This window comes from Saccoglossus kowalevskii, chromosome 20 (genome assembly GCF_978046115.1).
Source record: "Saccoglossus kowalevskii chromosome 20, keSacKowa6.1, whole genome shotgun sequence".
Lineage (NCBI taxonomy): Eukaryota > Metazoa > Hemichordata > Enteropneusta > Harrimaniidae > Saccoglossus > Saccoglossus kowalevskii.
In genome coordinates, this window is record NC_140660.1 from 20,325,924 (window position 1) to 20,353,276 (window position 27,353).

A 27,353-nucleotide genomic window follows, 5' to 3' on the forward strand; every position below is an offset into this window, starting at 1 on the left:
TTTTACACTTCACAGATGAAGCAAATCCCTAATTAAATTAATTGCTGTATAAGCTTACAAAAGATAATATCTTTGTACAAATTACGGACAAATAAAATAGCTGGTTACATTTTCCACCTTGTCCATGTCTACGAATTGACGTTTTTTTTTATTCATTAGAATTACATTATTACGAAAATAAAAACAATTGATTACAGCGCATGAACATACCCCTTGCCGACCTCTTACATGATTTTCCACCGATAGTAACATGTCCTGCCGATTATTAAAACTGAGTAAGTCGCTTCTATGCATAATTAATATCAAGGGAAACTATTCAGAAATGAACAGACCTTATACCGCCGGCCTTTGCTGATTACAATCATGTAGTAAATCACAACAACTTTACTTTTTGTATGCATATTATCACCCTTTTATTAAGAACAAGGACAATCAATTTCAAAGTATTACATTTAAAATGACTTAATCGTTTCTGCACCTTCACCTGAATCGGATATTGTAGAAATTTACATTATATTTTGACATAACCAAAGACGAAAGAAGCTTACATTTATACAGTATATGAAGAGATTCCATTTAATTTATATCGTCAGGAAATGATACATAACTGTTATCATGTTCACTTCTTCGATGAGAAAGCATTGATGATTGTTTCTGAAAAGACAAAACATGTATGTGTCATTTTATACGAGTTATAAGTTGGTTTTCGCTTTCAAACTAATAAAATTATGTAATTTACACTTCCCCTACTTTCCGAGTAACTAAATAGTAAGATATTGATATACAAATTTACTTCAAACCAATATGTCACTTGCCATCATAATGGAATTGTCGATTTCACCAGGAATTACATATGAAGAACAATTATAATCATATTTATGTCAATGTTAATTTGTCTTTGTGTTTCAATCAAAAATTAGTATTAGTAATACTTGGTGACAACATTATTGTCCATTAGCGCATCATAGGAATGCCGAAATCCAAAAAGTTTAGAACAGAATCAGCGAACTTCTTTGTTTGGAGTCCGCGTCCGGTCAAACCCTGATGGCATCTATGTTTTTTTTTCATTATTAGAGGACGCTTACGTGCGTAATCATTCCATATTTGGAATTCGAATAACCCGTGAAATACCGCAAAATTACGGCACGCTGTAACTTATGGCGTTACGGTGACATATGTATAATAATGCGTTATATGACAGTTGACCAGAATTGTTGGTTACAACCTTACCTTTAGCCTGTTCAATCTCATGTCGTAATTTCTCAATTGCTGTTTCAAACCTTTCCAGTTCTACCTCTATTCCATTTCATGGACCATCATCTGTGTTGGGTACTTCTACCAAGGTTTGCTTTCTTTCTAGTAAAAATCTAAGTTGTGCCCGAGCCATTGATTATACTTGAAGAAAGCTTATGCAATTTTGGTATATTCTAATTCGATGATTTAATACATCCTCCGTGACAGGTGCAGTTGAGTTACTTACACCTGCAAGCATATCTATCCACCACCGAATAAAAGTAGAAAATATTTGTTTTCAATAACAACAGTAAAATACAAACGAAAAGGTAGCAAAGTATGGAATTCCTTGGCTAACATGTGCTACCTAATTTACATAAACGTAACGAAATGCGTCTTACCGGCCAGTGCCTGCCTGATGGTTGAATCTTTCTCTGCTTCCATCATTGCTTGCAATTCTAATCGGTATCTATTGGCATACATACGCGCCATATCCATAGGATGTATTTCAACGTCTGGAACACTAGATTCAAATTCTACTCCTTCTAATAGCCTATTCAATGAGTCATGCAGATAATTAATAATATATGACGTACCCAAATCTGTAAGCCACAAAAAAGAAAATATTGGTTTTATTCAATATCGATAACAAAATAAAAACTAGCAATATGTGTGACACATTTCTAAACACCAAAACCAATATTCACACGATCACAACATAATTGTTTTACTAAGACAAAAATCAAATGCTAAAGATGTGCTTAGGTTCATACTGTCTAGATTTGAGAATATTGCCGTAATAGAAACAAACAGAACCAAAGTAAATAATATTATCACAAGTGTATTGGCAATCACTTTATGTTAAACAAAACAGATCGATATATTGTAGCAATCAAGCTAAATGGTGTCGTCTTTGAAATTGAAGAATGTAGAATTAATTGCGAGACAAACGTTAAAGTATTATGAAAAACAACCAAGCGTAACGCTAGGTCTCAATCAATCTGCTTAGTCTAGTTAGTGTATGTGGTATGAAAAACAAGATACAAAAAACAAAAATAGCCAAAGGACGACAAGCACCCAACCAAGAACCTCTAATGTCAATACCAAGGTTGAGAGAAACTTATTTCCAATAGGGGCCTAAAACCACATCCACCGGAAACACTTTAGTAAACTTTACAAAACCAAAATATTATTCCAAATCATCAATATATACACGAACAAATGTAAATGAAAGATGCACGAATATAATTACAATTTCTTCAACAAACACTGAATATAAACTTGGGAATTTCTCGGCGTTTCCTTAGTATCTCAACTATTCGTGTCACTTTATCCCATCCTATAATACCGTTGCAGAATAAAAAAAACTATTTTCTCCGCATAATATCTTTGGAACCCAAGTGTTATGTGCATGTAAATTATATATTATTAATATGTTTTTGCACATAAGATGCTACGGATAAATAACGCTACGAACTCAAACTCGGCGATATATTCCAGCACATGTATTCTAGAGCCTTTATAATCCAACGGCTTGACTATTTTTATACTTATTGCGTATCTTATTGCTGTATATATAGACAATTATGTGTTAATGTGATGTAACAGAGAATACATTTCTATTAAATTTGTTAGATATATTATCTAACTCCGTACTTGTTGATGAATTAAAAAAATGCATTGTTAAAAATAGATGAATAGATAAAAGTATGTGTTGGTGGATGGATACAGAATGCTTTCTGGTAGACGGATGAATTGATTGATTGATGTGATGCTATGAAATGTGATTGATTGGCGACTGGATGGGACAGATAGCTAGATAAAAGGTGGGTTCAATTGATATCTTCTGATGATGATCTTCAGCAGCCATACTACTCTCAACCAGTAGCCATGGTCACGTATATTATCATCTGTTTGCCACCAAATCAAAATGAACCATGTTATTACATTAATTAGATAGAGTTAATGAATTGGTTGGAACGATTGATGTATAGATAGGATGGCACGGATGACAATATAGATAAATATGTAGATGGGTTGATAAATGTGATGGTATATTGTATGCAATTGATATATCACCCATCTCAATAATATGGCATGGCTGAAAATACGAATGGATGCTTAGTTGGATTGATAGATGTGTTTGGTGAAGATGAAACGCAGTAATCATTGGTGGACTATAGACCATCCTTTAATTTCATTGATACAAAATATCTGCTGGGTTATCTGCTGGTAGCTCTGGACTATCTGCTCGATGCACGGTTGAAATGTTGACTGACTGATTATAATAAAATTTACTTAAGTGGCGACACCTTACGTGATTTCTGTGAAGATAAAACGCAATTAGGTAAAACTGGTCAGTTTTAATTTACACACACCCACACTTACCCCCACACACCCGAGTTTGGAAGTTGCTTTGTTGTAATTTTTGTTCACATCCGTAATTTGAATACTCGACCAATATACCAATTGTGTCGTGTTGTTTAGTAGTATTACGTTTTAAAATGTTTCGACTGCATAACATTCAACTCTGTCTGCGTGACATAATTACAATAACATAATTACTTAATTGGTTATCTGGATGCTTACTTATTTAAATGAATTGTTTTGTCCCGACATATTAGGGTTAGGTTTAATTCGTAAGGCTTCATCATGCCATTAGTTAACCCACACAATCGCACTTGGCATATCATATATTTCACAAACTCGAACAAAGTATCCAGTTTCTTCAGCTAAGTCTAAAATGATTTCAAAATTGTGACTCCACAATGCTGCTTGATGCAGATGGTAAAATACGTATACAAAATACTTGAGTGTGTTATTGACAGTAGATTTCACTGACCTCACAGTGACATTCGCAGATCATCCAAACGTGCAAATTTCCCTATAGTCAATCTAACACGAGAAAACAATTGTTTTCAATACGACGAACGGGCCTATTTTTTTTAGATTGGTCAGAGAAGAAATGTCGTATAAAATGCAGTGGTGCAACACCGCGCACATTGAATTAAATTGTTGGAAGAGTTATTCATTTAGTGTATACAATTCTAAAAGCGTATTCTAACAATGTCAAATCGCAGTAATACATCTTAATGGTAAGACCAAGAATTTATGGCTGAATGTAATATATAATACTAGTAATTCATTTACATATTTAGACCTTGATATATGGAACATGAAACAGTTCGCCCAATAAGGAGAGAAAAACGAAACGAAAAAGCTTGGTACAATAGGATAATAACAAGACTGTAACATTCATTTGTGCCTAAGTGTGTTTGACTACTACAAGGAAGCAGATTTATTGTACTTCTACTCAACATATCGAAATGAAATTAAATATCTAGAAATTCTCATTGTATACATACCTTCATGGGAGCAGCTGCAGCAGCAGTTACAGCAATGAGTACCATCAGTAAACGCAACATTCCTCTTATCGTTTAAGCAGCCTTGTTTATCAGAGACTTCGTCGAACTGGAACGTTTAACGCAGGATCACACAACTTCCAAGCAAGTCCATTTGCTGGGGTCTTATTGCAGCTTGGCATGACTGTCGTGTTTCTATTGAATGGTTTAGATGATTAATGTTTAGTCATGTACATTACAATTATTTTGTTTCGCTAGTTTTCAATACAAATATTTACCCTTGGCATGTTATGTCATTTCAAAGACAACACGTTTCATGCATTAATGTACATATTAATCAATTTCAATTTCACTAGTGAATTTTTGAACTGGTTTAGTTTCAACGGATTAACGGATGGAGTGTCTCCTGATATAAATGACACCCCTACAAAAATGTAATAATGGTTCGCCCTGTGAGGACAGACACCGCATGTTTCCTAAAAATAGTACTGTGAAACTGTGGCTACACGCGATATTGGTTGGATCTTTTTAGATGAAAAGAAATCCAATAATATTCCAGAATGTTTTTTTGGGCATGAACCGAATTGTCCTCTAAATCATGATGGCTCTGCCAAAAGCATGGAGGAAGGTGGTGCTTATGTTTTATTTGAAAGGTCTAAGAAAAGGCATACCTTGGTTGATAGGTTGATATATTTATTGTTATTTAGTAAATATTGTTTGATTAGTTATGTGTTATTTGTCTGTTATTGTCACTATATAATATCATTTACACAACCATTGTCCATGCCAGATGTTTGCTACTTTATATTTATTAATAAATAAATTTATATTTTTGCTGCTAAATCAGCCACCCTAAGTCTAATCAACTTGAAGATTATTTTACTACGTTTGGTTATATGGCTGAATGTGTCCACCAGAATGATGTACGTCTCACTGGTAAAATGAATGTCTATTTTGTATCTTCATTTTTTTTCATCAGATACTCGCAGTATCTAGGGGATGGTGATAGCTCCGCTACCGAGGTATGAAGTTTATTTATCACGAGGACAACATAATTGTTGAAAAGTTGGATTGTGTTGGCCACATCCAATAGAGAATGGGTTGCTACCTTCAAAACTTGGTGGATTCTTATAAAGGTATTTCAGTGGATTCTAATACAAATTCTAATTCTACAAATGATAATTTGTTACAAATTCTAAGATCATGATGACAGTGCAGCAGTGTACTTCTAATGCCTGCATATGGTGAACTTGTGTGATAGATTACAGTACTTGATACTTTTAAATATTTTTGTTATAGTTTTAGCATTGTTTTTAATTAGTCCACCCAAATAATGCTTGCGTATTCATAGATTTAATTTTATTATGATTTTGATTGCAGTGTGCACATTCCTTTTGTTTGCAATACAGACTACCAGTACATATTAACATTTTATTTATTGTTGTTGTTTATATTTGCAAATCAGATAAAAAGTTGGAAGATGGCAAAGGCTTGACAGGTCGTTACCGATTGATAAACAGTATGATAAACGCCTTCCAGCTGTTTTACGGTGTTGTCATTCGACAAAACAAAGGTGAGATTTGATAGAATTTTTTACGAAAGAGGTTTCTCACTATAGATGTGTATGACTGGGGAAAATTAATTTTCTGCAATTATTTTGTTCCCATCTGCATGGTGCATAAATGTGTAGTCAAATCACAAATTTGTACCTACTCTCTCCTTCTCACACTAAAAATTCTCCAGTTCCAAATGATGGGCAACCCATATTAGGCTCTAAACTAAAGTGTCATGTATGTGGTATGTTAAATTTGTATTACAGAAGAAAATTGTAAATCACTCAGTGACTCAATGTTTTTTTTCTATTAATCAGGGGATGTTTTAGCTATGAGCAGGCAGACCCAGGCCTATGGTACCCCAAACCATGATAACTATCCAGTTGGAAAGGACAGTTGGTGCAAATGGCAGTATGATAAAGTTACAGGAAGGAAGATATACAAGCCATTGCAAACACAAATTGCTCCTGCTATTGTTAATGTATTGCAACCAGTGTTCTCAAAGCTAAAGGACGAGAAGTTGCTGCAAGGTGTAAAACATGGACTCACTCAAAATTAAAATGAAAGCTTGCACCATGTGACCAACATCCTTCCGAAGGGGCAAAGTCATGGTCATAAGGAAGTTAGGACGGAATAAACATGGCAGTGATGTTGTTTAACAAGGGACAACACATCACAAATACTTTGATTTATGAAGAAGCTGATTCAACCCCTAGTTAGACTAGCCATACAATCTGGAGGAAACTAGATTATTTGAGAGTTAGGGACAGCATAAACCATCACTCTATAAAAGTGAAATTGCAGAGAGAAACAAACAAGCGAAGAAAACTATGCAAACTTGATAAGTTTTTTTTTATGCTGAAGAAACGACTTACCAGTCTGAGGCATTTGATAGTCATGGCACAGTATTGAAAAACAAAAGGCACCAACAATGTATAGCATGTGGTAAGTCTATGAGAGGGCACAAGACAGGTGCCTGCTCATAGATTAATTTTTGGTTTAACTGTCAAGTGATTTTTTTGTCCGAGTAGGTCAGCAGTTCCACTTATTTAGCTTAAAGTACCGGACTCATAATCACTAAAGAATTTTTATTTATAAATTTCATCAACCAACTTGTGCATTATGAGCCTATGCGTTGCTGATATAATCCTGTAATTATTAGATGTGAAGCCAGCATGGGCAGACCCGTCCAGATGGTATGTGTAACATTTGTTCCAATATTGATTTGATTTTGGCCTAGGATGGACTTGATGTTATCCATGTTTCATATAAATTGGCCCTAATTTAGGGTATGTAGTACCCTAGGTAGTACAAACAACTCTTCAAAACATCAGTGAAAATAAATTCCATACACATCACCCAAAATGTTTTTTTCAGCGAAAATGTACAGTATTCAAGCTGAAATAAAGTATTTTGAATACCGCCCAAGTTCTCAGTAACCTCAAAAGAAAATAATAACACTCTGGAAACAATCAGTAAAATAGTCAACATGTTTATTTATTCATTCCTTCAATTTGTTCTATATTTGATAAAAATAAATATATGTAGAAAAATCAAAGTATGGCAGATACGGTATCAATATATTCTTCAATTTTGGCATGTACACAAATAAGTCACACTAAATTTACACCGAAAAATTACAGGAAAAATATTTACAAAAATCAATACACAACTTGACAGAGAAAAGCCAAAAAAAAGAAAAAAACCTGCACCATCTTATTAAAATTAGATGAAAGAAAAAATACTATTACTGCACAGATAGTTTTTTACCTTCCACACATCTGCCTTGGCACATTTCTTGGCAATAATAGTCTAACATAATTCAGGACAGCAGGTGGATACGCATAGGACATGTCCTGTGGCCTAAAATGGAAAAGTATGCATTAATTACAATATCTATATTGGACATCAAAAAAAATCGCATAGAAACAATGTCAGCAGTAAAGATGAAAACTAACTGTTCACATACAAGGCATGTGCCCAATGAAAATAGAGTAAAATATTCGATTGTGGGAAATCCCTCTCTTCTTCCTACTGAGTGCCACGTATTCTACTGCCTTGCAAAATCGTTCACCCATGGAAGACCTGTTAACAGTAAAATATGTTTTGGGTAAATATACGACAGAAATCATAATTTTGCAAGTAACACCTGTTTGCCAGATGTTTTCCGGTGACACATTTGGCTGCAAAAAATGTTTATATAATTTTTTACCCAAAAAATCGAAATCAATGGCCGGTGACCATGTTTGAATGAATGCAACCTTGCTGCAATCATAATACCGACACATCACGCAGCTAGCAACTACTCTGGTGTACATATTATCCCGTCGAAAATGAAAAACATCAAAAAAAATCGATTGTGTAAGCATTTCGTGGAAAAAAAACGTACAGTTGTAAATGATAAACAAAGTCTTACCCCGATCTCACAAACATATCGACAACTTCTAACCGGGCAGCTTCCAGCGACGTAGTGCTTTTTTATTCCGTGACATGTTCGGCGTAATGAAGTACTTCCAATGATCATTATTACTGGATGGTCGATTCTTTTATGCTGTCTGGTTTGACGAAAGCTACAGCGTCATTGATAGAAATGTTGACACCTTCAAATAGACCATTTTCCGTTCACTGCGAGAATCACGCGTTATGCGTGAAATCGAACGTAAAAACAGGACAAACAAAGGTCATAGCGTCGTAGTGGCGTCAAACATCGCGTGGGATTCGACAAACGCGAAGTATTTTGGGGGACATTTCCATGCTTAATAATGTGCTGTCCACATTTGATGATAGGCAATTTCGATTAAGTAAGGGTATTCGGAAGCAATATTCCTCTGTCGAAGATCGGACGGTCAATATAAGCTGCGAAATAAAGAAATTCTAGTTCAAAATCAAATCGTTCGATTTTTGCGGCAGACGTTCGACGCGCGTCTTTCGTGCATTTCGCGAGATCTCGCAATTGTAAGGAAAATCACCTATTCGACAGACAAGACTATCGTTCACCGGACATGGTGCATCGTGTTCATGGCTTGTCGACACTTTATCTTACACGATCGCCGGCACTGTGTGTATCATCCTTCGCCCTCCAGAAACAAAATCACTTTAAATTTTAATTTACTAAATTATTCTGTAAAACACAACATACTACAGACAACAATCTACCGGTAAACCTTTCTGCGTTCTGTTCCAGTCTATTTCAAGTGTTGAACTCCGCGCGGTTCGAATAACAGTGCGTCATAAAACGGTCATTATCTCAGTTTCTGGTTGTCGTAGAGATTGAAAATTAATTAGCTCTCACAGTTTTTGTCAGTTTCACTCGAAATTATCACACTATTTTAACGATGGCTTTACGAACAAAAGGACGTCTTGGGTTATTTTAAAGCTTTGCGTTTTCGAACAATGGCATTCGAAGTCTGAAATACTGACCGGGTTTGGATATACGGCAAACTTCCTGTTTGTAAACGTCTAGACGCTCATTTGTTATTTAAACAACCGACGGACATAGTGTGAAAGTTTCACGTGAAATAAACAACAATTGTGAAAGCTATTTAGGTTTGAACGTCCCGGACCAACTGAAAAACACAAACGGAGATAATTACTATTTTGCATAACCATTCACTCAGAATTCATTTGGCCGATGCTTATAGTTAAAACGGCTGTTAAAGACACAAATTTTAACCGATTGTCGTTTCGTAAAAAGTTATACACAGTGCATAATATGGAGATTCCGTTATTACTTTTTTTCAATCCAGCTTCTTATTTGCTATTTATGTATAGCCTTATAATTCTTGCTAAGCATTCCAAATGGAGAATGTTTGTGCCCGTTTTCTGCATTCCAAAATCGTTTTTGTTCCACTTATGATAGAGCTCCAAAATTTTAACAGTTTCTGATCAAGACTGTCTTAGTAACAAAAAGCAAAAACAAAATAAAAAATTACTCCGAATGCCCACGAACCTGCATCTATACCTTAAGCACCTAAGATGCGTTCTCTCCTTTGGAGATGTTGTTCGGCCGTTAAAACTTTCGAACATAGTCAGTTAATTTCATTGTTATTTCTTCAATACGTTTGTCATGAGTTGTACACGTTCATACAAAGTGAATGTGTTGTAATAGTTGTTTTGCCGGTTCACTAGTGTGCAGAGTTTATAGATTAATCTACTCGGCATTTAACCTGGCGCCTTGAGTTGATTTGTATGTTCTGGGTTTAGTCTGATTTATTTAACCTGACATTTTGGAGACTGATCGCTCCCACTTTTATCCGACATTCTCCCATATCTTTGTCACCGTATACCTCATTGCTTGCCTGTGTTTATGCTGTTCGAGACGCAGGTGGGGTAGAGATTGTACGAGCGGGATTTCACCATTTCACTTCTGTACTTTATAAAGGTTAAATTTACTTGCTTTATTTAATATTGTTTGAAACCTACTATTTGCGTTCTTTTAACTTGACGCTGGTTCCGTACTATTAATGTTTGACCCCGATCCTGTACAAGATTTTATTTAATTGGCAATATTGTTAAAGAACCCAAATAAGAGATAGACGTCACCTAATTTAACTTGCCTATGTGCGTATAGTAAGGAATCCTTCAATACACATGTTGGAGACATTGTGTTAATAACCTCTTGGCACATCTAATTGAATGCACGCATTCACAGTGCTGTTATTGTTCATGCTGCCACATATCGATTGCAGCCTCCAAAACAAGAAAAAACAGACATGTGACTTACATGCTTGCGTGTATTCCGTGATCGCATTTATTTGTTTCATCTTTATCTAGTTATATTTAACTCGCTTCGCATGTTGTCTGTAAATCCGTTTCTAAAATAGTTGTATAGTTGAATAACACTACAATCAACCGGTACCCTTAGTACAAGTGTCTAATGTATTAAATTCAATATTCATATTCTATAGCCCTGTCACTCCAACTTATTATGATGTTATTGGCGTATGTTACCAACAATAAATATACATTGGCATCAATCATTGGACTTTGTCAAAAGACAAGAAATTTAATGAGAAGAGGTAGTTAATTAGTTGTGATTTCCCTTCTAACTTTTTTCGCACAAGCTGAAAATTAATCATTATGCAAATCAAGTAATTATTATGTGCAGATTTTAATGTAAAATTATTAAGGTCTGCGAAATTTCATCGAGAATCTATTTACCACGTTTCAAAGAAATGTGATTAGAACTTGAGACAACGATGGAAAAGCCGAAAAATTATAAATTATTATGAAAATTAAGCAATTAAATTGAACATATTTTAACCCAAAAATGATCAGATCTGCGCATTGCCCTTGAATTAATGCGTTATTAGTGGAAACTCTTTCAATTGACTAATTATTATGCATATACTTGTGTGTGCATCAAAACAGTATGCCTGGCATATATAAGACACTTTGACATATACGTTGTTAGTATGTACTACTTCATTAATCAAATTTGTAACTCCTGTTCGACACATGAATATGAGAAATGTTTGATTTCAATCAATACATGTTTGCACCAGGGAAAATAATATAATATATCATTTCCCTTCACTTCGAGATCACGCGTTATGCGTGAAATCGAACGTAAAAGCAGGACAAACAAAGGTCGTAGCGATGTGGTGGCGTCTAACATCGCATGGGATTCGACAAACGTTAAAATATTTTGGGGGATATTTCCATACTTAATAATATGCTGTACACATTTGATGATGCGCAATTTCGATGAAGTAAGGGTATTCAACACAATATTTGGCTACGAAGTAAAGACGAGATGTACGAAAAATCATCTACATTTGCGTATGTGCTCATGAATAAGTCAACAAGAAACATGTTTATAATAACCATGTAAGTAACGATATTATTACATGACTTCAACACATGGTTCACAGTTTGAGCATGAAATGATCATTCTGATATGTAACGTTTCTGTCTTGCCAGTCTTATGAAAATGGATAGCATAAGAATATACCATATTACATTTTTTAAATCGTCTTATTAATCAATAATAAGAAAGGTTGCTAAAATCGCTATAATACATCAGCAATTCATAGTCATTCTCCAAATCGACCATGGCTGACATAAAGTAATAGACAAGTGTTTTATGAAGTCTTGATGAATATAAAGCAGTGTATCCATCTCTTGAATCCATACTAACATATTTTTTGACCAAGGGAGAAGAATGTAAATTCCCTTATGGTCACATGACTGGTATGAACCATTAAAAAGCTATTTCAATAGTGTTAATATAAATCAGTCACAATAAGAAGCTTGTGATTTGGTTTGTGTAATATGATGACAGGATGATAAGGATATTCAGGTTATGGCTGTCAACAAATGCACATAACCAATTATTTTGATAATAGCCTTATTATTTTACATCATTTTCTTCAAAAGATACATCATGGGTATGCTGAAATCCAAAAAGTTTAGAATAGAATCGGTGAATTTCCGGTCAAACCCTGGTAGGAGCCTGTGCTAGTTTTTATTATCAGAGGACGCTTAGGCGCGTAGTCATTCCATATTTGGAATATGCATTTCCTTATATGGTAGGATGAAAATATCCGGTAAAATACAGCAAAATAAAAGCATGCTGTAACGTATGTAATATATATTTTATACATCTGTCAACGTAACACCATAAGTTACAGCGTGCCGTAATTGTGCGGTATTGCACTTGGTATTTGCATCCCACCATATTGGAAAACACGAATTACAAATATGGAACGATCGTGCAGCGATAGCGCCCTCATACCCAATACTCCAGCATAATAAGCCCGCCACCAACGAAAGAAACAGTCGAGTCATAGACAGACCCAGACGTGTTCAGCCTCAATACATCACACTTCTCGTACTTCTTTGTAAAATAAATTTTGTAAAATTTCACATGCTGTTAGGCTATAATAGAACGACACTCGTCATATCCTACTGTTCCCATTTACGACAGATACTCGAGGAAAGGCGATACGCGACTACTATAGGTTGAATAGTTTTTGCATAATTATTATTTTTGTCGTGAAGGGCTCATATTACCGGAGTGTTTGCAGCTTAGATTACAATGATGTATGATTAAAATATTACTATTACATAGTACCGCAGAATCAATACCATAACATTGTTCTAATGGTGCTTTTAATTATAACTGATGCGTTGTTAGAATAAAAATATTGTTCATACTTTAAATATGTGCGTATCGAACTCAAATATGGTTAACATTTACTAAGTTTTTTGTTGAAGGTTTATTAATCAATCATTCAGTGCTAAAACATTCCGGAATTACTGGTTAATCGGACAAAGATTGCTCGTCAATGATGCAATTTCCTGATCGCACCGGAGTTTCTCTATAGCATCAACAGACAACAAATAACAAAACTGACACGACGCACATAAACTGGATTACGACTAGTCGTACTTGTCGTTAATTAGACTGACTAATGGGATATTAGACTAGATGGGAATTTGCGATGCTTTTTACACTGACCATATCAAACAAACTACGTGAATCGCACTGGCAATAGGTGATATTCCGTTCAACTGTGAGATATCTTGTAATGCGTGAAAGACGCGGACCAAACGTCTGCTGTGAAAATCGAAAGATTTTATTTTGAACTTTTCTTTATTATAGATCGGAGTCAAAAGGCCGACAGGGGAATATTGCGTTTAGATACCCTAACTTCTTCGAAATTGATCATCATCAAACGTGAATAGGGCATTATTAAGCATGGAAGTATCCTCCGCAATACGATGTTTGACTCCATTCGCCATTATGACGCTATGGTCTTTGTTTTTCCTGTTTTTGCGTTCGGTTCCACAGAGAACTATGGATCTCGCAGTGAATGTAAAATAATATATTGAACAATAATATACCTTATACGACCTTAACGTTATTTAGCATGTCAACAAGCTAGAAAAAGACTCGTACACTTATTCTGAAAGTGTGAAGTGGCAAGTTAATTGGTCGGCGATTCCATATTTGGGGAACGTTCCAGTTGCTCAAATAAACGGCTAGCCAGTCAGTGATATACCGCTACATGTCACTGGAGGCATTACACCAGAAGGGATAACAATTCATGAGTCGAATGTCAAATGTGAAACCCATCAGTACAGTACAGTATAGTACTGTGTTATTGATTGGATACGTTGCTTCCCGTTTTGAAGAGCCATGCCCATAGTTATCTCCCAGAGCTCACTCCACTAAAGCCACGCCACGCCCATGGCTAGTAAATACATGTTCGGGCTAATGTTATGCCACGAATTGGAAAACTTGAGAATCGGGTATAGATAACTGGCTAAATATAACCTCCAATGTAAACTTATCTACACAATGGACGTGGATAATGTTTGCTTCTGCTCAGAAAACTTTTGCAAAATTAAAAGACATGAATTCTCACTGTAAACGTCTCACTGCTCCTTTGAAGCAGCTACAGTATAACTTGAGACAATGAGTAAGATCAGTAAACTCAACATTTTTCATATCTTTGATGCAAGCTTGTGAACCTAAGCATTCGTCCAAATAGAAATCTCTATGCAATTTCACACGCCCGACAAACATGTCCGTTCGCCAGTATGTAATGCCATATTAAAATGAACGGCCGTAATTATTATGGTTATTCGACATAATTTGTAAAGGGAAACAGAAACTCGTTGTACACGCAGAAGTTCCGGGAATTTCCGTGATCATTGGACCTCTCTGTTGCTATTGACGACGGTCCGTACATGGCTCACTGGACCACAAAAATCCCCGGATGTTCATATTCTAAAGTGTGTGTGTTGATTGAAGGGCAGATAAAGGCATGTAATTAAAGTACACACACGCACGCAAAGTAGCCATGCGATATTTCGCATATACTATTGTTTCAATGTAAATGTTCATTGATTTATAGAAATTAATGCTGAATAATAATATCGCTGAATATGAAGGTGGCGCTAGGTATCTTAAACATGACGTATATATGTGCGTAATTTTGCCGAGAAGAAATACTAATATAATGAGTGTAATGGATTCTCTGTGAGTTCGGATTAATTTCATACAGTGTATCGACATGATTCGGACAGAAAGTTTATGATTGGGTGACGATAAGAACGAGTCACCCACACTGTATCGCGTGGAGCCATAGTTTCCGAATACCATTTAGGAATCACGTGATATCTCCTTCCACAGAACAAACCGGTATACCTTGATTGTTAGCATTTCTACTCATTTTTTTCAGTGTCAATTCTGAGATAGTTTTGCTGTTTTGTGTCCTAATTGGAATATGTTAATTTGGTGATATCGAGTTGGAAATTTGGCTATTGTATCTCATATATCGCTAAACTGAAGTCACACATGCTACGTGAGTCAGCTATTAATGTGAAGACGTTGACCTACATATGGGCTACATAGGATACAGGGCGACAACAATTTTTCTTCGTTGCGGCTAATGATTTGTGTATATATAATCAGTCTATGTATGCCCACGGTCCAGTTCCAACGATGCAGAAATTGATTTTCGTGCATTTCTGTCACTACCATGTCCGCCAGTCGACATTTTTTCTAGCGTACACTACGTTTTGAGAGTGCAACGTTCCTCTTACATTTTAAAAAAGCCTACGTAGCAATAGCAAGACCCGGAACATAAACCATGTCTCTTTAGATCAGCCAAGTTGTGGAATAGTCACTGACTGAGCTAAGCAGATGTTTGTCGAAGAAAATGCTACGAGTGGTTCGTGAGTATACACGCACCGTTTAAGGTACATAGTGTTCATCCGGATCGTGTTTTCTTATGCGATCATTGATTTATTGTTCTTTCACACATAATCTCGTGGATGTTATTGAAAATGTCTTAAAATAAGGAAAATAACAAACTATTAAACTCGCCAAATTCGTAGTTTATAATATAGTAAATATACTCGTTTTCAGAAGTTTAAAAAAATCGATGTTTCACCAACAAATGGTACGATGTACTTTGGTAAATTTGAAGCAAACAGCGGGCAAGACTTAAAAGGCGATAACATAATTATTTCAACTGTACATAGAATATCGCAGCTTCATGTGAAGCAAATCACTCCATGTTTTGCAACAAATAAATGATAGAGGTACAGTTTAAAAAAATGATTTCGGTAACATCGTCTTCACAATCGGAAACAATTATATTGAATTAAATACAGTAATTATAAAAACTCCCTTATTAAGGTACACAGATTCAGTTTACCTGACAGGTACTTTAATTAGTTAATTAGGAAACCAAGATGACCTCTCTTGTCCACAAAACTATATATTGTCGGAAAGCTTATTGTATGAATTTTAAAATTTTGTTAATATTTTGTTATGGACACTGTAGTTTGAAATATGCACACAAATGTGCTTTTTTGGTCGAAAGTGATTTAAAAAAATTAGCTTCTATACCATGATTCTGTTTCCTGTCAAAATTGGTTTATGGGTACATCTGTTTACTACGAAGAAAGCGCCGTCTTGAAAACTGTCTACCAATTGTCAATTTTGCAGAGCAGCAGCTCAAATTTCACTATTTCAAGTTTATGCATAAATTAACACCCAGGCTGTCTGTACGACTTTTGTAACACTGTTCAACCAAAAAAAAATGTCCCGACGGCGTTAAAAAGATAAACACATTGTCAATCATTTGTGAATTTTTCAAAACAAAAGGTCAAAGCGTCTAGGAGCTATTTTTGTTAAAGTACTGGGATGTGCACTAAAAAGAAGCTGAGATAATTGCTAATTTGCATAACAAATCACTCAGTAAGAAGTTTGATAATTAAAATGGCTGTAACAGTTCCAAATTTAAATGTAAAAACATTTTGTTAAAAGTTAAATACAGTGCATATTATGGAGATCCCGTCATTTCTTTTTTTACCATGTTTCTTTTTTATTATTTATGTACAGCCTTGCTAAATCTTGCTAAGCACTCAAAAGAGAGAATGTTTGCACCTTTTTTGAGTATGTTCCACTATTCACAATTCTACAAAATTTTAACAGTCTTTAGCCAAGACTGTTTGGATAATAAAAAGCAAAAAAAAAAATCACTCCCAAGTGCCCATAAACCTGCATCTCTACCTTAAATGACAATAATAGTTCATGTGACAATCAGTAAAATGACACACGTCTTTATAGCAGTGTAGGGTAGGAATATATATTTGGCAACCACAGCAACAACAATTCTGACATTCACAGTTACGGAATTGTGTTGCAAATGGGGATTATTTCATCCCACTCGGATGTAATTTATAGTTCTATGTGAGAATCATTGGTATGCCCATTGTTATTTGTTTATCGTTCAAATAAACGCCATGAAATCATAAACATAACTTAGATGTGTAAATAAAGCATTATTATTAGTATTGATTGAATAACTTGATGTGTACAATCTATGGTAGATGATTCAGTTATGTTTGTAAAACGTGACATATTATATGAACATTTGAACATATAACACGGTAGCTTCTTTTGCTGCAGCCATTCCGACACAATAAAAACAGTTTTCAACTCAGTTAAGTGGGCCACGACAATAACTAGATGTCAGTTAACGACCAGCAATTAATAAATAGATCACGTGACTGACACTCCTGATGAAACGAGACAAACATTCCGAGACGTAACTACCTTCACATGCAATTCAATTATTAGTATGTCACTGATGAGAGCGTTATTGATTGAATATGGCGTTTTACGTGTGCGGGCATAGTTATTTGTCAAAGCAGAGTAATACCCTACAAATGCATGGCTGGGTTAATGTATTACCGCGTGAAGCAAGAATACTGGTTAGCTAAGTAATTGCATATGGTATCCGGCCCTTAATACATAAACTTATACAGAGTTATGGGAGCCAGCTAGTAGAACTAGAAATTGGAGAAGTTCACTGAATTATACATGGATTATTTAATACATCTTGATTATTTCCCAGGGAAGGTAGGATTAAGTCTCTGGTGTTGAAAAAAGAGACAATATAGATGGTTATGAGTGGAATTTTAAAAGAATGGATGGTGATGTCGGATTTGGTATTGAGAGAGTCCATTGAACATGAAGTTCAAAGGCTCGTGTTTCTAAGTGTGTATATGTAGACTTTGCAAATTTTGTCAAATGTCAACAACACTGGAAAAGTGGCCAACGGTTTAAAACGGAAATGTGCACTTCCAAGATCGATGAAATCTTTTTATCAACTATACCACGGCATTGTCACGTATGGGATGTGGAATACATGAGAACGATCTGAAGCATGCGCACTGCATACACAATATGCTGATAACCTTAATGGCGTCATCATCAATAATAATAATTTGGAAATTGAAATATTCAAAATGTTGCAGGTACATATAATTTAGTTATCAAATACATATTAAACTGGGGTTTGTTTTATTTGCCTCTCATCGAGTGTCGTTTACGTAAATATATTTCTAGTATAGTTATTATTACCGCCACCATCGCCAATTTTGTGGTGTCGCAACTAATCTGGAGGGTGGACATCCGGGCATTTCACCGCCTGAAAACAAAATCCGAAAATTCTTGAGACTCCCATGAATAGTGTAAAAATATTACCCCTACATGTGCAACATATACAAATTTTGTTGACCTGGATTACTGTGCTGTTTCCATCGGCAGCTCGCATTGGGCCCATGGAAATAGAGTGGTGCGTGTATATGCAACGTAGAACGTTCTGTGACGAAAAATTGAATATACGTGCAGTAGTAGCACGTCGTAGATGCCTGCATTTTAGTTACATGAGAAATTACGCACACAAGTAATAAGACCAGCCGTATCATAATTTGGTACAAGAATTCCCTGCGTTTCTTCTGGCCTTGTCTTTGACAAAATGAACCATCTGAACCCAATACTGCTGTTGTATATTTTTGTCAGTAAGAGCATAGACATCATTTATTAACCTACCAATTAAGAAATAATGTTGTTTTTTTAGATTACAACAACTTTACAATAATTGACAATATGAACCCAAGATTAAAAGAAAATGAAGCTATAAGGTGTACTGTTCGGTGTCTCTTAATCAATTGCCATGGTATTAGAAATAACTGTCACCACGTTCCCTTCCAGGATTTAGGTAATTGATAATTATATCTGAAATAAAATAAAAAGTTATTATTGCAAACGTTATAGTGCGAAATTAATGTTTACATCATTATCGAATATGACATATTCACTAATTTGAGTTGCCAATTATGTTACATAAATATAAATATAAATGGCAGATTGTATGACGTCGATATGTTTTCGTAAAAGAAACACGGACAGACATTAAACAACATTGAAACGTTTTCTTAATTTACATAAAGATAGCAATTGTGTATTGTTAAACTGTTGCATGTTATTACAGTGGAATTGTTGACTCGGCAATAAAAACACCCAATTAGTTAATTATTTAGTCCATGTATTTATTTATCCTGAGATGTACCATTTTTAACAATAAATGAGATAACAGGTGATTTTTCTTTCACCGAATTGCCAAGAACTGACCACAGAAGTACGCAAGCGTTTATCAACGTACTAGTGACTTGGTTGGCTATTGTGACCATTTTCTTTCTCTCTGGGGATTGTGTAGGAGTCAATAAGTAAATAAATTACGGAATAAAACCACCAAGGACTGGGCCAATTGTCATCTGAAGTATTGTGTTTGTGTGCATTTATATTTCTCATGGATGGTAAATGTATTTGTAAGTTCTAAGTTCAAGGCTAGACAAGCATAACTGTATAATTATAATAACTGTATAATTTACTAAGAAAAAACTTATATTTTCATTATTTATACTGATAGATGTGTATGTTATTTTTCAAATGTGATATGGTAAGTGTTTTGATTTGATATGTGGTGCATTTGTTTTTATGCTTAATTAATATTAACTTGCCCATCATGACTCGTCCTGGTTTAAATAATTTGGCTTTGGTTTAAATGGCCAGGGAAGGTGAGCCAAACTAAAACTAGACATGTACCAGGTTGAACGTATCATGCACCAACAAATGTAGACGATGTATTGTAAGAGGTGCCTAATTGTATTTTAATTTTTTTTTGATTATGTGGGGAGAATAATCAACCTTCAACCTTCAATAATCAATTTTGGGTGCATAAAATCACCATATTTCAAAATATGTATATAGGCTGCAAGTGTGCATTTCAAAGATCTCTTGTTCTCTGAATAGACAAAAAATCTCACATTATATTCAGACAGTTGATGTGTTTCATTAATCTGAACATATAATTTCCATCCAAATTGTTATATTATTTTATTTTTTGGCGTCATCTCCACACTCCGAATCATCGTGATATGTTCATCCAATTTCTGTGACACCTTAACTTGCGTTGGCATGGCAACTTGCATCACCGTTTATATATATATACATATATTGCTTTATGTATTTAAAAAGTTGAATGTCGTAGCTTGTCAGAAATTAATGTTTGGATTTTGAACTAAAAACTGCGTTTATTAGGTAAACATTTTAGTTTTATTTTGTGTGATGGGTTTTAGAAAAAAATACACTCGACGAAGGGGTGCAAATTTTTTTTTGATATTGTGTAACTTACTACACTCTCCCATTGCTAGGCAGGCCACACACGAATTTAATCGCCGTCGTTAACACGCAAATCAGACATCGTTCAATATTGAAAAATTCTAAATTTACAATATGGTATGATGCAGATACCTGTCTAATATTGTGTAACTTACTACACTCTCCCATTGCTAGGCAGGCCACACAAGAATTTAATCGCCGTCGTTAACACGCAAATCAGACATCGTTCAATATTGAAAAATTCTAAATTTACAATATGGTATGATGCAGATACCTGTCTAATATTGTGTAACTTACTACACTCTCCCATTGCTAGGCAGGCCACACAAGAATTTAATCACCGTCGTTAACACGCAAATCAGACATCGTTCAATATTGAAAAATTCTAAATTTACAATATGGTATGATGCAGATACCTGTCTAATATTGTGTAACTTACTACACTCTCCCATTGCTAGGCAGGCCACACAAGAATTTAATCGCCGTCGTTAACACGCAAATCAGACATCGTTCAATATTGAAAAATTCTAAATTTACAATATGGTATGATGCAGATACCTGTCTAATATTGTGTAACTTACTACACTCTCCCATTGCTAGGCAGGCCACACAAGAATTTAATCGCCGTCGTTAACACGCAAATCAGACATCGTTCAATATTGAAAAATTCTAAATTTACAATATGGTATGATGCAGATACCTGTCTAATATTGTGTAACTTACTACACTCTCCCATTGCTAGGCAGGCCACACACGAATTTAATCGCCGTCGTTAACACGCAAATCAGACATCGTTCAATATTGAAAAATTCTAAATTTACAATATGGTATGATGCAGATACCTGTCTAATATTGTGTAACTTACTACACTCTCCCATTGCTAGGCAGGCCACACAAGAATTTAATCGCCGTCGTTAACACGCAAATCAGACATCGTTCAATATTGAAAAATTCTAAATTTACAATATGGTATGATGCAGATACCTGTCCAATACAAAAACAATACACCAGTTTGAAACTTACAGCTGTACGGTTCATCAACCATAATTAGTGTAATCACCAAGATGTGTCAATAACATTGATCGATTGTTTTTGCAATGCGCCATGGCATTGTATCAGTCGAACATAAATACTGATGAGTACCTGCATATGCCATTACATACCACTTTACGATGTTGGATAATACCCACATGGCTATACAGCTAAACGATGACATTATTAACTATAGCGAGAACCCAATTAGTGGTTTGAAGGATAAACTTACCTTTGATCTCGTCAATCAATTGCCTGTATAACTCAATTTTCTTCGCAATTTTTGTCAGTTCTTCTTGTAGAAGAGGCTGTTCGGCATCCGTAATTCTCGTCTCAAGAATGGATTTTTGAAGAAGCCAATCTTGCATATGTGCCTTACTATCGTGATACTTATCTTGCAGTGCATTATAGTAAGAGTAATTATCAAGAAGGGTATCTATTTTATCTTCAGTTAGATCATCTCCATAGTCACCTGTATTAAGCATGTCTGTATGTCGAAATGAAACAAATATTATGTTAGTCAAATATAGACAACAACAATGAAATCTGAAGATACACTGCCTGACACATTGAGACAAGAACAACATGATGTTTCTTACTTGTCAGTGCCTGTTTAAGAACTGGATCATCCTCTTCTGCAGCCCACCCTGCCAGCATTAAAGCGCCCTGGGTTACCATAGCAGCTTTTACAAGAAGGGATTCATTCGGGTCGATGGGGGGCCCAACATTTACAATTCGGACCCCTTGCCGTAATCTATTCAATGCATCTTGCACACCTGTCGATGACAACAGTATAGTTTTTTTTTACTTATATGCAAAGTGGGGGAACATGGACGGTTTGATGAGGAGCTAATTGTTTGCCAGGAAAGATTGACTGACGAATGGATGAGATGGAATGTGATTGATAGATGGATGGATGAATGGATGAATGGTTGGGTGGTTTCATCAATGGATTGACGGCTTGCTGGCTGTTTGATGGGATATTTGTTCAAGTACTGTTTTCTATATTATTTGTTGATAAATAGTTAGTAACAAGCACATAGGAAAACTGCATTCACGTGACTATAATAAACGTTAAAGATAATGGATTGAAAAAAAATATATATTTCAAGGGGAATAAGGTATGGATTTATTAGTTTTATTTAAATATACTGTATAGCAACATGATTCAGTATTTTTGTTGCATTTTTGATTATGTAGTTATTATTATGAATCAAGTATATGAAATGGATAAATGTGCGCTTGATCAAAACTAGACAATTCCTGTATGTTGAATAGGTGTGACCCGAAAAATAGAGCTCAACATAATGGTACGTGTATGTGCGATTTGTGGAATCTGATAACACTGCTGTTCCACGTATTCCGTGAGAACCTGTTAACTGGAATGAATTTAAAAAAAAGCAGCAAATACATTGATATCCTACCGTGAATGAATGGAATGGATTAGCAATTGGATGTATGCATTTATTGATGGGTTATTGGATAAATAGATGCGACGGGATGGGGTCGTGTTTAATGAATTGGTGAATGAATGGTTAGTAAGATAGATTTACGGACTTACTTCTTATTTCCTCGTCCTCATTTTCTGTCCGCCATCCAGTACTAATAATAATGTTAGAAGCAAAAACATACAGAAAAAAATGCATTGCAAGTAAATGAATATAACACAGAATGTGTAATTGTCTCAAATAAGCTTTATGCTAAATGTTATCCTCAAAATTCAAAAAAAAAGACAAAATAAATCAATATCAAACAACTGCAAAGTATTATAAAATAACAACCATAAGTAATACTAAGGTTGCATCCTTTATCAAGTTGTTATCAGTTCAAGCACAGACGGACGTCATATACAGTAATAATGTGTATAAATAATGTAAAAAAACTGCTCTGTACGTTGCAATACTAGAAATTAAAAAACCCAAAGATATAGATTGATCGTGTGATAGAAATATGGATGAATAGCTAACTGTGTGGTTGGAGGGATTGGTGGTTGGATATAGATATGAGGTGGGTTGTAATCTTGGATTGGTTTACTTGGATTGGAAATATTCTATTGCCTAATCTATTGGTTTTGGTGAAAAATTAAAAAAATATAAATATATTAAAAAATAAGTGTGTTAGTTTGAAATTTGTGAATGTTGAAGACAGTTTATTTTGGCAATCGAAAGTTTTGCTACTCAAACATCATTTCTTCTGATCAGCAAAGCAGTGAAGCAGTCACACTACCGATTAAGCAAAGCGGATGTATTATGTATGCATTTACCAGTGTGCTTTGTACTTAAAGCGCGCGCGCGGGAATTGAGTCCCAAGCGACGATAACAACACACGCCAAAAACTGTCACTGTCGTTGCTATGGAAATGCTGGGTAATGTTAAGCTAAAGGCAAATCAGATATCTTGAGAATTCTGTGCCATAGTTACTACAATATACAGTATACATACTACTTCAAACCAAATATGTTTCCACAGTATGTAACCCAAAAATGCAACAAACACTACACGGAATGCACCAACGTTGACGTTTCTACGCCGTAACAATATCCATACCTTCTTCATTTAACGCATTACAATTAAAAAATAGCCACAAGACCGAAAGGTTAGGAGCGGTTTACAATTTCCTCTTACTAAAAGTCTAAATATTTTTTTGCGATCAGAATCAGTCGTTATATTGTGGCAGTGGAAGCTCAAGGTACATTGATATAGTAATATTAAACAATCATTATTGGGTTAGTTGATGTGACACAGTTCATTACTAATCTGACATTTTGCATTATGTCGCAAAAGCAGATGAAATATATTGTTCAATGAGAAAACTATGTTTCTTTTTATATGTATATTGCTCAATAAATATATACAGATATTGGAAACGTACCTTATTTGGGGCAGCTACAATAACACTTGCAACAACGAGCAAGATCAGTAAACGCAACATTCTTCTTATCGTATTGCTGAGACTTCGTTCAAGTAGAGTTCGCTACGCAGTGCCAAACGACTGACAAACAAGGCTGTTATTCAGGTTGTTATAGATATTGCGTAATTAAATTAGATGTCGTGTTTATTACATTGGATTGTTGTTTTACATAATTAAAGTATTTCAGTCTGGTCCATTATCATTACTTATTTTAGATGTTTGGGTGGCATATGTTTTGTATAGAGAAAAACATATAAACATTATGAATCGATGAATTATGACTTCCGAGACTGTTGGCAACGTTTGCCGTAAACGTATGTCAACACATGTGCCCCTAGAATTAATATTGTGTTGGACTGTCCTCTGATAACAATGAGACCCCCTTAAAGTGGTAATAATGGTTTGTTATGTAAATGAGCATTGCGTACGTGTTTCCTAAAACTGCGCTTGCACGCGATGCAGGTTAAAATTACTTTTTTGTATTTTCCCTCCTCTATTGAACTATTATATAGGTCACTTTTGTCTGCGTAAATATGGTCAGCTTACCGGGTACTGTAATCATCAGTTGGCACGCCTTCTGATGTCAAATTGAGGCAGTAGATAACTGAATGCGAGTACCAGACGGTTGATTCACTTGAATAACAAATATATGTACTGGATACGTCTTTTCACTAGCGAACTGAAATTAGATTTGCAAGTGAATCGATCACATGAAATTACACTGGCAGTGCGATTGTTTAGTTTTTAAAGTAGTACACTCGGTTTTGACAATGCAGATTTTGTTTACGCTATGACAAAACGGCATGGAGATCAAGAATAAATACAATTTCATTCAATTATACTATGTATACAGTGAAATTAGAAGTGTTAACATCCTTTGAATGTAATGACTGACAAGGAGTCTTGAAGTTTTAGACGTTTGGACGCTTGGTTGATATCTTCTGCCGAATATGCTAATTGCTTCCACGCTTACTGTTTCTAAATATCATTGCAGGCAACATATATATTACACTAGTTCATTTTCCGCCTTGTCGTCCACATTTTTGTGTATTTATCAGTGTTTGGTTCGCGTTTTTTGAATATGTCTTGAATGGAGAATAACAATTCGTCATGGTAACGAGCTAAGTCTAGGTAAACTGAATTTGGCAAAGCATGTCAAATGCGTTATTGGGTATGTGAGAAATAATGGAAATAAATAACCCGGACATACACAGATGAAATAAAATACTTTGTTTTGTATATAAACTGTCACCAAGGGAATTCTGGGCTATTAGTCAACAAAACAGTTGATAATATTCAGTGTTTATCTTTGTTCGCACAATTCGGACATATTCGTTGTTGTTCATGGCTGGTTCAGGGTTTCAAATTCTGGTGCCAATTCTCAATACAAAAATCTTATAGGTTTCACTATGAATGGTGGTATTCAACAGTTTATTTTCCAAGACAAATTTAGTTCATGAGAGATAAGTGTGCATTCATTCTGCTGTCCACAGCACAATGTTTACCTATTAATATTCAATCTCAAACTAACTTTTTACAATTTTCAGGTAAAATGACGCTTAGGAAAAGGCAAAATAGATTTGATGTTTTTTTCTGCCGTTGTTGCTGGGTTTATTACTGCTAAGAACTGCGACTGGCCTTGGCATGCATACGTGCGTGTAATGCGTGACCGCGTTTTTTTTCACAACTAACTCCAGTTATATTTAACTTGCATCGCATGTTGTCGTGATATCCATTTCTAAAAGAGTTGTATAGTTAAATAACGCTACATTCATGTTGTACCCTTAGTACCAATGCCTATCTTGTTAGACATTTATTTTACATATACCGGTCACGTACACATTATTATTGTCCTTGAAGAGGTTTATTAATAACCATACTCCGCTTGGGGGTCACCAGCTTAATTTCAGTGGATAGTTGCCATTTTTGTAGTATTATAACGCTCTTACCCATGGCAGAGATATTATGCCATATCTCAAATTATAGGCTGGTGACATAATTATATATTATGAATGATGGGACATTTTGTTGTTCTCAAAATTATTTCAAAAATCTAGCTTTTAAAAATTAGTAATTTTTTTTAACATCGTGCTAAAAATAGCAATTCTTAAAACATATTAAGAACATTTTTTTCAAAATACGTCACTGTGACACCCAAAAGAGTGATATTTTATGGTGCCATGATATAAAAGCTTCACGATGTTACATAATGAACCAATAAACATTTTCATACGATTTATGACTAATTTTCTCTTGGAAATCTTGGAGAAAAGTCCACAGTGAACGATAGCGTTTCACATACACTGGCCCCTGAATCTGCATAATATTTAATCCATCAAATAATTATTACATTTCAAATCATTTGCGTGTGATCGAGTGGCTGATGTGTGGTGTGGAGTAACATTGTAGTGGTCGTCCCAGTAAATGTTGCACGGGTACGTCGTCTCAGGTGCCAGCCTGCGGTCTGTCACTACTCTACGCTAGTGTGTACACATGGACAGATCGCCGCGGCGGCTGCGTAGCGAGGGTTCGTTTCGAACATGACCGGAAGGCATGTGGGTGTTAGCTAACCAAGAAGAAGAAAACAACCGTGACTTTTATTTTGTCTAAACAAATGAAACACGCACCGGAGAACAGGGATACTTTCATTTGTTTATGCAAACTGCGACCCCCGACTGTAATAATATATACCGTCCCGTCATGCTTCGCTGATAATGTAGTACTACTCAATATAAACAACTGGACAAATTTACTACTGTGTACTTGCGCTCT

General features: G+C 35.2%; 1 protein-coding gene, 1 long non-coding RNA gene and 1 pseudogene across 2 annotated transcripts; 1 reads left to right on the top strand and 2 right to left on the bottom strand.

Annotated features, from left to right (window-relative positions):
- Positions 1-383: 383 nt before the first annotated feature.
- Positions 384-1,381, bottom strand: LOC144351307 (uncharacterized). The gene is made up of 2 exons (XR_014927769.1): positions 1,231-1,381; positions 384-654 (listed from the first exon to the last, which is right to left on the bottom strand). It is a non-coding gene; the product is annotated as an uncharacterized LOC144351307 (long non-coding RNA).
- A 3,221-nt stretch (positions 1,382-4,602) lies between these two features.
- On the top strand, positions 4,603-6,707 carry LOC144351308 (uncharacterized; annotated as a pseudogene).
- A 12,269-nt stretch (positions 6,708-18,976) lies between these two features.
- Positions 18,977-22,377, bottom strand: LOC144351317 (uncharacterized). The gene is made up of 3 exons (XM_078009024.2): positions 22,271-22,377; positions 21,904-22,158; positions 18,977-19,193 (listed from the first exon to the last, which is right to left on the bottom strand). The coding sequence occupies exons 1-3, from the start codon at positions 22,347-22,349 to the stop codon at positions 19,138-19,140; spliced, it is 390 nt and encodes a 129-aa protein (XP_077865150.2). The 5' UTR covers positions 22,350-22,377; the 3' UTR covers positions 18,977-19,137.
- Between the last annotated feature and the right edge of the window lie 4,976 nt (positions 22,378-27,353).